Source organism: Sus scrofa, chromosome 13 (genome assembly GCF_000003025.6).
Source record: "Sus scrofa isolate TJ Tabasco breed Duroc chromosome 13, Sscrofa11.1, whole genome shotgun sequence".
NCBI classification, from domain to species: domain Eukaryota; kingdom Metazoa; phylum Chordata; class Mammalia; order Artiodactyla; family Suidae; genus Sus; species Sus scrofa.
Window position 1 is genome coordinate 176,383,585 of NC_010455.5, and position 13,702 is coordinate 176,397,286.

The window sequence follows — 13,702 nt, forward strand, 5'->3', positions numbered from 1 at the left end:
GATGTTATTAGGAGAAAATTTAGAGCATTGCACAATTAAAACTGATGGATATGGCCATTTTACAAAGGTGCTTTTAAAAAGTAATTTATGGATGATAGAATAGTCATTTTAGACAGTGTTCATTTTAGGTCATTATTAAAGAAGTGAGGTATGTGCTTGTATTTTTTTCTTAGGCTTTTGATTCCCCCTAAATGTACTAAAGTATTAAATATAAATGATAATAAGTAATTTTGGCCTGATTTAGATTTCTTGGAAATAATGTTAAGTTATGTAATTTCTGTGCTGAATTGTTGAGAATTTGAATGTTAGACATAGATGGGGGCTTACAAATCATTTGCTTTTTACAGATGAGAAAACTGAGGTCAGAGATGTCTTTATAATGTATAGCAAACTGTAACTGTAAACATATACTTGATACTTGATCTATGAACCTTTGGGGGTTTTTGTTTGTTTTTTTGGGCCGCACTTGTGGCACATCGAAGTCCCCAGGCTAGGGCTCGAATCGGAACTGCACCTGCCAGCCTGTGCCACAGCCACAGCAACGCCAGATCTGAGCCCCATCTGCAACCTACACCACAGCTCATCCTTAACCCCTTGAGTGAGGCCAGAGATCAAACCCACATCCTTATGGATACTGCTAGGTTTGTTATCCACTGAGCCACTACAGGAACTCCTATGAACTTGTTTTTATTTGTTTTTTGTTTTACATTTCACATATGAATGAGATCATTTGCCTCTCTCTGTCCAACTTATTTCACTTAGTATAATACCCTGAAGGTCCATAGGAGGATTTTCTTCTTTTATAGCTGAATATTATTCCATTGTGTGTATTTAGTTAATGAACATTTCTTTATTCATTCCTCCATTGATGGACAGTTAGATTTTTTCTATGTCTTGGCTATTGTAAATAATGCTGCAGTGAACATCAGGGTACATATGTATTTTTGAATTAGTGTTTTGATTTTCTTTGGATGAATACCCAGGAGTAGAATTTCTGGTTCATATGGTAGTTCTATTTTTAATTTTTTGAAAGAAACTTCATACGGTTTTCCATAGTGGCCGCACCAATTTACATTCCTTCCAACAGTGCATGATGATTTCTTTTTCTCCAAACCTTGCCAACATTTCTTATTTTTTGTCTTTTTAATAATAGCCATTCTAGGAATTCCCGCTGTGGCTCAGTGGTAACAAACCTGATTAGTATCCATGAGGAAGTGGGTTCAACCCTTGGCCTCGCTCAGTAGGTTGGGGATCCGGCCTTGTCGTGAGCTGTGGTGTAGGTCGCAGACGTGGCTCGGATCCCACATTGCTATGGCTGTGGTGTAGGCCAGCAACTACAGCTCCAATTCAGCCCCTAACCTGGGAACCTCCTTATTCCGCGGGCAGGCCCCAAAAAGCAAAAAAAAAAAAAACCGTTCTAACAGATGTAAGGTAGTATCTCATTCTGGTTTTGATTTGCATTTCCCTGACGGTTAGTGATGATCATCTTTTCTCTTTTGTTTTATTTTGCTTTGCTTCCTTTTTTTAAATTGAGAGTGCAACCTGTCTCTCTCAATCATCTCTATATTTCCAGAGCCCATTGCCTGAACATAGGAGCTCAAAAATATTTGTGGAGAGAATTAACTTTGGAGGTTCCGGTTGAACCTCCACATCTCTCAGAATCTCTGCGATAAATGTGGCCAGATAGTTTCTGCTTGCATACTTCCAGTGATGGGAAACCCCTCCACCTCTTAGGGGCACCTCATTCCATCTCGGGGCATCTCTGCCACCTCCGTTTGCCCTACCGCCAAAGGCAGCCCATTTCATCTTGGCACAGGCTCTGCCATCTCCATTTGCCATGCCTTTCCCTCTGAATCTGGGGCCACAAGGAACCAACCTATGCACCTGACAGCTCTTCCAATAACTGAGGTTGGTCCTTCTGCTCCCTTCTCACACCTGGCTTCCTCAGCCATTATCCCTGATTCTCAGGCCCATCAAATTCATGATACTCTCGTAGTACAGCCAACACATTGATTTCCACCTGGAGCTGAAAGACCAAGAAATGAAGGCTGGCCCCCAGGAGTGTTAAGAATGGGGCAAAGTGGGGCCATGCCCATTCTTACTCTGGGTTAGTGGGTTTCAAAGCATTTGTTTTTAACAGCAGCCCCACCACTACACTTCATTTTGATGTTAAATCTTATTTTGTACTTTGTCAAAGTGATTTTTGAAAATGGGCTATGCTGTACGAAGTGGCATGAAAGTGAGGAATCTCAATCTCTTGGCCTTGTTTTCAGTCTGCTTCCCCAAGGCAGCTCTGAACACCTCCTCAGAAATCATTTCTACACATTCCACCTCAAAGACATTTCAGTTTAGATAACAAATCATGATGTTGACTGACACCCTGCTTATGGATAGAAAAACTCTGGGACTTCTTTTAAGTATATGAATAACAGATGAAAACAAGCTCTCGTAATAAGTTCAGTAACAAAAGAGAAGAGAAAGAAACAGAAATGCCCCTGGCTTTACACTCTCCCTTTGTCCCATCTTGCGTTAACCACTGCAGATAAACAACTTAGTGTATGAGCATCTTGTCATGTGCCTTTTGGTCTTCTGTATTCCTCTTTGGAAAAATTCAGATCCTCTGCCCATTTTAAAAATCACACTGTTCAGTCTTGTGCTGTTGAGTTATACGAGTTTCTTATATATTTTGGATATTAACCCCTTATCAGAAATTTTCAAGTATTTCTCTTATTCAGTAGGTTACCTTTTCATCTTATTGGAGATTTCCTTTGCAAATAATTTCTCCTTGAAAGTCATTATGTTTAGGTCATGGAGCCAAAAAACCTTAGAATCAAATTTACATTGGAATAAGGTTTAACAGTTCTTTAAAAAAATTTTAAACAAACAAGTCATGCAATTTAGTAAAAAAGGACAAGGATTTTAAGAGCTGGATAGACCTGAAACCCATTGTCCATGTCGTACCTGATGTGTGACCTTAAGAAAATTATTTAAGCTTCACTTTCTCCCTTTGCAAAATTGGCATATTGAACTCTTGTTTATAGAGTTGCTGGAAGGGTTTCTGGTGCATGATCTGACATGGAGTTAGTTAGCTAACATCGATGGCTCCTTATTAAACTGAGATATAGAAAGCTTATGTGATTTATGTAGGGGGGATTGTATTAATTTTGGAGAGGATCTTGATCCAAAGTTGTTTAACTGTCAGTTGAGTAATTTTATCATTATTCCATCATATACCTTAGCTCTAGACCCTCCATGAATTATGTCATTTGAAGATAAGCATTCTAGATTTTCAACTAAACAGATTCTTGAGCACTTTTTATATATAGAACAATATGCTGGACACTGTGAAGGAGGCACAGATAATAAGACATGGAGCCTGGCTTCATGGAGCTTATTATAGCCTATTGAAAAAGACAGCTAACATACAAATGTCTACAGTATTAGCAGAAAGTAAAAAGTGAATTGTAAAGATATGGCTGGGATGGAGAAGGTGCTTTCAGCTGGGCAATTGGGACATTATTGTCATTTGTTCACAGATATTTACAACATGAGTGATGTCCTCAACACGATAAGCTCTAGAGAAATGATGGCAAACAAAATTATTAAATACCTGCCCTCATGGAGCTTATACGCTAGTCTGAGGGAGAGAGAGAGAGATTTATAGAATAATCACACAAATGTGTGTTTTAAAACTTACAGTGAGTGTTCTAGGAGAAAAGTTAAGGTTGCTATGAGAACATATAGCAGTCTGAAAAGATTTAGTATCAAATTTGGAGGTAGCTCCTTGAAGAAGTACTTTTTTTTTTTTTTTTTTTTTTTGAGCTGAGAGTTAAGGTGAATAGGCTCTAAAAAGGGGTGGATCTCAGGGTACAGCATTTTTTTTTTTTTTTGTCTTTTTGCCATTTCTAGGGCCTCTCCCGCAGCATATGGAGGTTCCAAGGCTAGGGGTCCAATTGGAGCTGTAGCCGCCAGCCTATACCATAGCCACAGCAACCCGAGATCTGAGCTGCAGCCTACACCACAGCTCATGGCAACGCTGGGTCGTTAACCCACTGAGCAAGGCCAGGGATCGAACTCGCAACCTTGTGGTTCCTAGTCGGATTCATTAACCACTGAGCCACGGCAGGAACTCCTCAGGGTACAGCATTAACAGAACTGGAACTAAGATGGAGCAAGGTGGAGTCAAGGATGAGAAGACCTATGGACTAAGTTAGGGAGGTGGGGGAGGAGAAGGGCAAAGACAAAGAGTTATGTCACAAGGCCATGTCAAGGATTTTGCTTTCTATTTCAAGAGCAATGGGACCATACTGAAGGGTTTTAAGCAAAAATTTTATTATAATCAGATTTTAGTTGAGGTTAGTTTTCAGTCATTTTCAGCTAAAAAAGCAAGACAGTAGCTCAGATAAGCCCTGTTGGATAACTTGTCCAGAGTGGTGACAATAGAAATAGAAAGAGGTAGATGGGTGGAGAAATAGCTATGAAGTAAAAACCTATGGAATTTGGTAATGAGTTGTGTATCTCTAAGAAGAGGGAGAGAGAAGGATCTGACTTCTGACATTCTAAATAGATTTAGGGACTCTTACCACCCAAATTATGGTCCTGAGATCCTATGTCAAGTGGCTTACACATTATCCTAGATTGCTGGGTAGCTGCACTTCAGTCTCAGATTCTTCAGCAGGCAAATAACTAAGTTGCACTACTTAATAACTACTTTTGGGGACAGTGGGAACATTTTTAGAAGCAGAAGGAAAAGAGGAAGAACATTAACTTTTCTGAATACCTGTGATGTGTCAGGCATAGTTCAAGGTATTTTGTGCAGATAATAAGTTTTCACAGTCCTGGCTCTGTTGACATTTCGGGTTGGCTTATTCTTTGGTGTGAAAAGCTGTCTTGTGCATTGCAGGATGTTGATCAGCATCCCTGACCTCTGCCCGTAGATGCCAGAAGCATCCCCACCTCAGTTGTGACAACCAGAATTGTCTCCAGAACCATAGATCTACAGAATAGAGTGAAATATTTGAGTGGAGGGGAAAAGTTCATAGTATTTTATGTATCCATTAAATATATTCTAAAAATGCCCCTCTTAATGACTCTATTTTTTATGTCTGAAAGGTTGAAAGACATGACAGGCTTTTATGTTAAACTTAATCTTTTCCCTAAAAAGAAATCATACCTAGTATTAAAATACCACGAAGGTTTTTAATTGTTGGAGATATTGTCATTCATGAGCATCTATGCGTATAATTTCTCTGGTGTGATAGTGGCTGGGTTTTTGTTGGTTCAAATGTAGATAGATAGCTTCACTATTTGAAAATTTGCATGTTCCTTAGTTTTAATAAAAATGTGTTTCTTCTCAGAAAAATCTTGTAACTCACGACTTTACTCCATTCATATTCTTCTGGAATGTGGTATTTACAGTTCCAATCTGTCAGATTTGTTAATTGAGTCCAGCTATTCAAAAAGCACTATTCATGAGAATGAAAAAAAACAAAAAACAAACAAAAAAAAAAAACTCATCAATTTAAGGATTCACTAGAATTTAGCTACTAATAATAAAAATGATTATCCATGAATCAGCAGAAGAATTCCATAGTCAGTATAATTTCATTTGTAGCCCAAGAAAGAAAGTTGTTCTCTGCTATTTGCTAGTAGGTTTAGTCCTACTGTTGATAAATTCACTTAACTATGAAATATTCTATAGGGTCATTTTGGAGTTTAGAATACTTAAATTATTTTAGATCCAAATACTGTGATAGTCTTCTGTCATTACATTAAAAATAATTGTCCAGGAGTTCCGGTTGTGGCGCAGGGGAAACGAACCTGACCAGGAACCATGAGATTGCAGGTTTGATCCCTGGCCTTGCTCAGCGGGTTAAGGATCTGGCGTTGCCATCAGCTGTGGTATAGGTCGAAGACGCGGCTCGGATCTGGCGTTGCTGTGCCTCTGGCGCTTGGACCCCTAGCCTGGGAACCTCCATATGCTGTGGGTGTGGCCCTAAAAAGGACAAAAAAGACAAAAAAATTTAAAAAAAAAATTGTCTGGCCCATTGCTAACAGTGGAGAATCTTAATACTTTGTCTAATCTGTAAGAGTAAACTCAAATGTATTTGCCATTATGCTTCAAAAATTGAGATCTCAGTGTAAAAATATCGAAATGATAATTTTAATGTTGTGCCTAATCATGCATATGTTTTCCACTTTTGGAATTTTCTGATGTTTCCCAGATTTATCATTTGAGCTACTTGTATAAGGTACTTCATCAATTTAAGGTAATATTAACTGAAAAGAATATTCTATGGGACATCTTCTAGTAGAGCATATACTTGTATATTCATAATCTGAAGAAAAAATATTAGGGGCAGAAGGATATTTCTGTTGTTCTGCTTTGCCTCTGAATTTCCAAAGTCTTAAAATCACAGCGTAAAAATCACTTCAAGAGTAAACTATTCTATTTCTGTACCAGACAGGGTTATATAACTAAACTGCTTTGGCCAAATGGAAATAAATCCCATTTTTAAAGACCTCTGGAGACATCACAGTTGGCAACCAATTCATGGTTCAGTGACCTTTACTGTTAACTGCTTCTCTTCTATACTTTTCCTAAGTTGTTCATGTCATTAGTTAGGCCCATTATCTTTCTCTTCTGGCCTAAGTTAGTTATCAGGACTGGCTGGTCCCTGTATTTATTAGATATAATCTGAAGACTTCTTAAGTGTCTGAGAGCTAACTTATTTCCTCAAACCAAAAAAAAAAAAAAAAAAAAAGGCCTCTTCCCCCAGCTTCTGTATAATTTTTTTCAAGCATTTATCATCTTTGTGACTCATGTCTGCTGAATGACAGGCAGATAGAAGAAATGAGTCTTTTCTTTCTCCCTCCCTTCCTAGGATATTTCTTTCCTTTCGGCTTTGTTTCTTTTCTCTCTTAGCTTCTTCCCTTATCCATACCTAAAGATTATTGTCTGAACAATGTGCATATCAAACCGATTGAATGATTTGGAGCCCTTTGATGGCACATTCACAGGAAGAAGAAAATCTCTTATTCTAAGTGTGTGTATGTGTGTATTTTGTGTGAGAGAGAAACAGTTCTTTTATCTAAAAACTCTTAGTTAAGTATATAATATTTGCATATCTCCAAATATTTTAAAGAAAGCTATCCTTTTTTCTCCTTTAGACATAAAAGGGAACCAGAGTTGTATAATTATATAATTATATGTATTATATGAGTGTGTGTGTATGTATATTAGAGAGAGAGAGAGAGACTATCTTAACTCCCCTTCTTCCTTCACCCAACCCCAAGAAATTAAAATCTAGGTGAAAACAGTATGCTTCTAGACAAACTCAGCTTTGTAGCAGATTCTCTAATACCTCACTGCTTTCTAAACTCCCTCCAATATAAAGAAATTTAAAGCTGTTCCTGGAGATGGATTGTAATCTGCACAGTGTTTCAATGTTAAAAAAAAAGTAAACTAGTAAGGATTTTTTCTCTTAAAAGTATATATTTATTTTTAAAAGTAATTTTTACCTTCCTATTTGACGTATTTACCTTAAATAGTGTTTTTTATTAAAATGCACATCAAAAGAATATTATTTTGGAGTTCCCGTCGTGGCACAGTGGTTAACGAATCTGACTAGGAACCATGAGGTTGCAGGTTCGATCCCTGCCCTTGTTCAGTGGGTTAACGATCCGGCGTTGCCGTGAGCTGTGGTGTAGGTCGCAGACGCGGCTCGGATCCCGCGTTGCTGTGGCTCTGGCGTAGGCTGGCAGCTACAGCTCCGATTTGACCCCTAGCCTGGGAACCTCCATATGCCGTGGGAGCGGCCCAAGAAATGGCAAAAAGACAAAAAAAAAAAAAAGAATATTATTTTATTCAGGTTGTAATGAGTTCAAGAGAAGAAATGAGTAAAATTGGTTCACCCTTAAGAATTTATTGAATTACCTTTTTTCCTAAAAAGGTGAACTTTTTAATGGGTTTTAAGTCTGTTTCTTCTCACCTTTTAGTTTCCCATGTCTTTTTTAAAATTTTAGCCAAATATTCTTTAAAGATTTTTAATGCCATGAAGAATTCTCTAAAACTATTTTTATGTGTAGGTAGTAATGACTTTAGGTTTAATAGTTTATGGCACTTTAATTGTGAAATAAAATAGAGTCTTTGTCCTATTGCAAATAGTTCTCCCCAAATTGATTAATTAGTAGGAAAATTTGTACAAACTTGGATTTAGTCAAAAGACCTGGAAGGCAGTCTTTGGTTAGTCACCTGTGACCTTGAGAAAGTGGTTTAACAATTTAGTTACTCTGTTTTCTCATGCAAAAAGGACAGGGTTAGATTGATAAGTTCTTAGGTCACTTCCAGAGCTAACATTTTATAGTTTTATTGTTTTATTAGAGAGGGAGACAGACAGGCCTTTCCTCTTTCTTAGGAAGAAAGGAGAGTTGAGATAGAGGTGCTCCCAGCCTTTAAAGCAGGAAAGAAGAGAAGTTGAGAAGAGTTAGATGGAGGGTAGGAGTGAAGCTGCTCATAAACCAGGAGCTTTAGAGGATAGTGAATGAAGAGGATCCAAATGACTCTGCTTTTCTCTGACTCTTTCTGGACTTACCAAACAGACAGTAATGGGCACTGTCTGTTTTGTAGAAAGTCTCGGCTTTCCAGATGAAAAAAATATTCCTTTGACCTGACCCTATGAGAAATACAAAGGAATCAGAAATCTGGGGAAAATGTGGAGACATTTCTATCATTTATCATTTATCTCTGGAAGATAAAGTTTAGGATGATAATTTTCTTTAAATGAATAAAAGGATTTTATTCAGAAGACATAAATGGCATTTATATGTTTACTGAAACTAGAACAAATGAAACTGTGACAGGCAGGTTTTCATTTAGATAAGAAGAATCATTTCCTGGTAATTACGTTTGTTAAAAGCTTAAATGATCATTCAAGATAGGGTCGCCTGAAAAACCTCTCATGTTTTAGGAGCTTCTGTGTTAAATGATGTCTTAGATAACTTTTAGGATATTTAATAGACTATAAAATATTTTACAGTCATTTGTCATTGATGTGATATGCAAATACCCTAGCCAAACATTCTAAAAACACTGGACTTTAATTAAAAGATGCACGTCCTATGGCTCCATTGCTGGTAAAAACTGTAAGGGAAAAGTTTAAATAGGTTGCTTCTCAGTAATTTTTTTTTTTTTTTTTTTTTTTGGTTTCTAGCATCTTAAATATTTTTGAAACCGTTTAAGGAATTTTAAATCCCTGAAAATATACAACTAGAAACTATTTAGAAATCATTCCTCTGGTCTCTTGACTTCAAATATGGCTGGATTTTAACTGCATCAGTCTAATCAGATCAAATGTATTTTCAGAGATTACCAAAAAAATAATTTTATGACTTTTTGTTTTCTCAAAGCAAAGTTCTGTTGCTATAGTTATCAGATTCTCTCTCTTGTAGTTTCTGAACATTTCTTCCTGTCATTTAAAAAAAGTCATCTTTAAGGTTTTAAGCAAATTCCTGTCATTTAAAAAAAAGTCATCTTTAAGGTTTAAGCAAGTTCCATCCTCTCTGTGTTTTCAAATCTGGATAGCATAGCTATTGATGCTATGGTAAACATTATGCCTGAGTAAATGAGAATATACTATATATATGTATAGTTTTTCGTGCCCGCATGAATGAAAAATTATGCTGAAGGTTTTTGCTTTGGAGTGAAAAATAAAGACAATTTATTTCACTCATGCTGAAGGGAACATTTGAATTAAAATGTGCTTCTGAATTACCTTTAAATTTTGCATGTGTGGTTAACAGTAGGCAAGAGAACTTCTCTCTCCATTTTAAAACTACTGTTTCACAGTAGCAGTGGTTGGCATAGTTCATTTATTTCAAGTATGGGAATGTATATCAAGTCTAATTAATTGTGATTGCTGAAAGACGTGGACATTATTTATCTGAGTAAAATGTATTGTGGGTGTCTCCTGGGCTATTCTGAAAAAGCTCTGCGTTTGACAGTAATTATCTTTGTTTCTAAAAGAACAAAACAAAGCAGTCGCTTTCCAGTATTTTAAATCAATCTGTATCACTTGCATTTTCTATGTTAAAATGCCCAGTGTTTCAGCATTGAAAACAGGTAATGTGATTATGACTTTATTAAATAGTTATAAAGGTTTCTCTGTTTCCACAATGTGTTTACATTTTTCCTATGTGCCTTCTCAATTAAAAATATGCAAGAATTCAAATATAACACCTTTTATTAACTGTGCCACAGCCTATGTTCATGAACCAGCAGCACCTGGGTGCTTGTTAGAAATGCAAAATCCAGAGTTCCCATTGTGGCGCAGCAGAAACAAATCCAACTAGGAACCACGAGGTTGGGTTCGATTCTTGGCCTCTTTCAGTGCGTTAAGGATCCAGCATTGCCGTGAGGTGTAGTATAGGTCACAGACTTGGCTTGGATCTGGTGTGGCTGTGGCTGTGGCCTAGGCCGGCAGCTGCAGCTCCGATTAGACCCCTAGCCTAGGAACTTCCCTGTGCTGGGGGTGTGGCCCTAAAAAGACAAAACAAAAAAGAAAAGAAATGCAAATCCTCGGTTACACTCCTGACCTATACAATCATGACAGATTATAACTGGTTCATTCTTACACTGATTCAAGTATGAGTATGAGAAGCATGGGTGTAACAGAATATCATTGGCAGCATGAACTTTTAAAAATTACTCTGTGGAGTTACAGAATTTAACACTTCTTTGTCTTTGATTAAGACGCATGATTTCTATTCTGTGTAGCATTAGCAGTTAAGATTTATAATATTTTCTCTAAACGCGTAGTTATCTAACCCTGTCATCTGGTAGCAAAATGCGAAGCTTTGAAAAGTGCTTTATAATTTTGTAGCTATCATCATTATAGCTCTGCCACTTAATCAATGTAGAGGTTTTAAGATTCATTTCTATTTTTCTTAAATTATTTATGGTGATACTGGAGATGCTACAGATATTCATTCATGGACAGTATGGGCCATGTATCCGAATATTAATGTGTTCTTCATTTTATTTTTAAAGAAAGATCATTGTTAAGTCAAATCTGAATACTTTTTTCTATTTCATTTTCTGTTTCTTTATTTTTATTTATTCCATGTTTTCTTTTTTGTTTTGTTTTAGTTGGGTCTGGTAAGTTGACATTTTATTGGCCATCTTCTAATCATCGTGTCACTGTGACTGGAACTTCTCTTCCCCTTTCCATCCATACCCTTCCATGTCCTTCAACCAATCAGCCTCCATGTTTCACTTGTCATTGGCCACAAAGACAGACTGCACAGAATAAAGTCTGCAGGAAGTATGGGTAACTTGACAAAGAGTAAAGGTAATGGGGTTGCTAACTTTATGTCTTATTAAATGATGTGTGCTCTGCATCCTTTTATCTCGTTTTAGATTAAAAGCGATAAAATAAGCAAAAGCGCTATATATTAATTATTTTTTCAGTTTATATATCACAAGATAAACAAATGAACAAAAATAGGTGCCCAGAAAACAGTTTGGGTCTGGGGAGGTTCAAAGTATATCTATGAATTCATGTCTCTCTATCTGAGTTTTTGTAACTATGGTTCAATAATAGTTATTAAAAGTCCTGTTGGTGAATAACCTTGTACTTGGGGCTATTTGCACTCATTTTCATTTCTTTGTGTCAGATTCATTTCATTTTATGTAAGAAATAATCACATGATGTGTCTAAAATTTATCAGAATTTACTTTGATAAACATTGATGCTCATATAAATAAAGATTTCTAAGTACTTTCATGATTGGTACTTGGGAAGGGTACTGGAATGTATTTCAAGTCTAATTCAAACACTTTAAGGATGTTAGAACACCATTTTTGGAGAGTTTTGTATGGTGTTCCAGGGAATAATTTTGACCCCAAAAGAATCTCTCTGCTTTTTAAGTTAAATATTATAAAGATGTCATTTCATACTAATACAGATAGGAGGATAGATTTTTCAATGATGGTGATGCAATAGAGCTATTTGAAAAAAATATCTTTGTATATATGTAAATGGAGATGATTAAAATTTAATAAAAACAAAAATGCAGGATAAAAACGGAGTATTTATATAATAAAATTAAATTAAATAAAAATTTATATAATTTTTACATATTATGTAATCCATATTTATAATTTTATTGATAAAATAACAAAATATGTCTAACTAGATTAGAAAGACTTTTAATAAATGGAAAAATATATCTACAACATACATGAGAAATGAATAAAATTTTAGCTTATCATTAGTTCTTAGAAATTAAAAAGTTAAGCACAGAAACAAAATATCCACAACAAATAGGATATCAATGACAAGGTAATATGAAGATAAATGTTTAACCTTACTAATGTAAAAATGTCAATGAAGAGGAGATTCTGTTCTAAGTTTGGCAAGGATATTAATGTTCAGTGTTAGTGAGGTTTGGGAGGAAAGTACTCTGAGAGATCTTCAGTTGAAATAAATTTGAATGTGATTGAGGAGAATGTTAATCTCACCACTGTTTTTAACAGGGGGAATTAGAAACAATATGAGTTCAAAGAAAATAGATTATTCAAATAATTGAAATAATTTGTATTTAGACTATTAGAGAGCCATTAAATTAATATTGTAGGAGGAGTTCCCGTCCTGGCGCAGTGGTTAACGAATCCGACTAGGAACCATGAGGTTGCGGGTTCGGTCCCTGCCCTTGCTCAGTGGGTTAAGGATCCGGCGTTGCCGTGAGCTGTGGTGTAGGTTGCAGACACGGCTCGGATCCCGCGTTGCTGTGGCTCTGGCGTAGGCCAGTGGCTACAGCTCCGATTCAACCCCTAGCCTGGGAACCTCCATATGCCGCGGGAGCAGCCCAAGAAATAGCAACAACAACAACAAAAAAGACAAAAAGACAAAAAAAAAAAAAAAGAATATTGTAGGAGAAGATTTTAAAATAATATGGAAGTTGCCTGGCTCAGAGGGTTAAGGATCCAGCATTGTCATTGCTGTGGTGCAGGTTCAATTCCTGGCCTGGGAACTTCCACAAGTCACAGAAGTGGCCAAAACAAAATTTAAAAAAAGCAATATAGTCCAGTTTGCATGACTGAATTATAGGTCTCTTTTCTCTTTGCTTATCAAATATTCTAAATTTTCAATACTGAACAAATGTGATGTTATTAACATGCTTGTGTGCTTTTTAATTATAGTACATTGAAATATTGTAGCCTTTGGAAAATATTCTATTTTATCATAAACATCAAGTAGATGCATTTGGTGATTAGTCTTCTTAATCTAAATAGGTGATGATGACAGAAGACTGATAGATGGAGGCATATTTAATCCATTTAAAATTTTTCTTAGATGTATGTCTACATCTAATAGTTAACATACATGTAGAAAAGGATTTCTTTCTAAGACATGCCTTGTGCCTGATGTCATTGTTGATGCTGGCTGGAGAATATGCCTACAAGATATAGTAAATTCATTTCCAGGCAAATATCCTGTGTGGAAGGATTGCTGCAGGATAAATGTAGTTAGCATAAGGGTTTGCATCCCTTGTTCCCACATAAGTCTTTGAGGTTTGAGGAGAGCTGGCATTTTATAAAAGAAACGTGGATTCTGGCACATGTTATTAGACATGCTTCTGAGATTTAGGAAGGAGACCACCCGAAGTTTTTACTTGTCTCAGTGATTTGAACATTTATATT

The 13,702-nt window shown here is 36.3% G+C and overlaps 1 protein-coding gene across 17 annotated transcripts in view; it reads left to right on the top strand.

The window, feature by feature from the left end:
• Window positions 1-13,702, top strand: part of ROBO1 (roundabout guidance receptor 1) — a 1,131,260-nt gene that overhangs the window by 1,035,362 nt on the left and 82,196 nt on the right. For 12 of the 17 annotated variants that reach the window (XM_021071370.1, XM_021071378.1, XM_021071374.1 and 9 more), the window contains one exon: window positions 11,147-11,155. The exons of the other annotated variants lie outside the window; for them this stretch is intronic. In XM_021071370.1, the coding sequence (XP_020927029.1) occupies window positions 11,147-11,155 (9 nt within the window). The remainder of the gene's footprint in view (window positions 1-11,146; window positions 11,156-13,702) is intronic. 17 annotated transcript variants of the gene reach the window in all.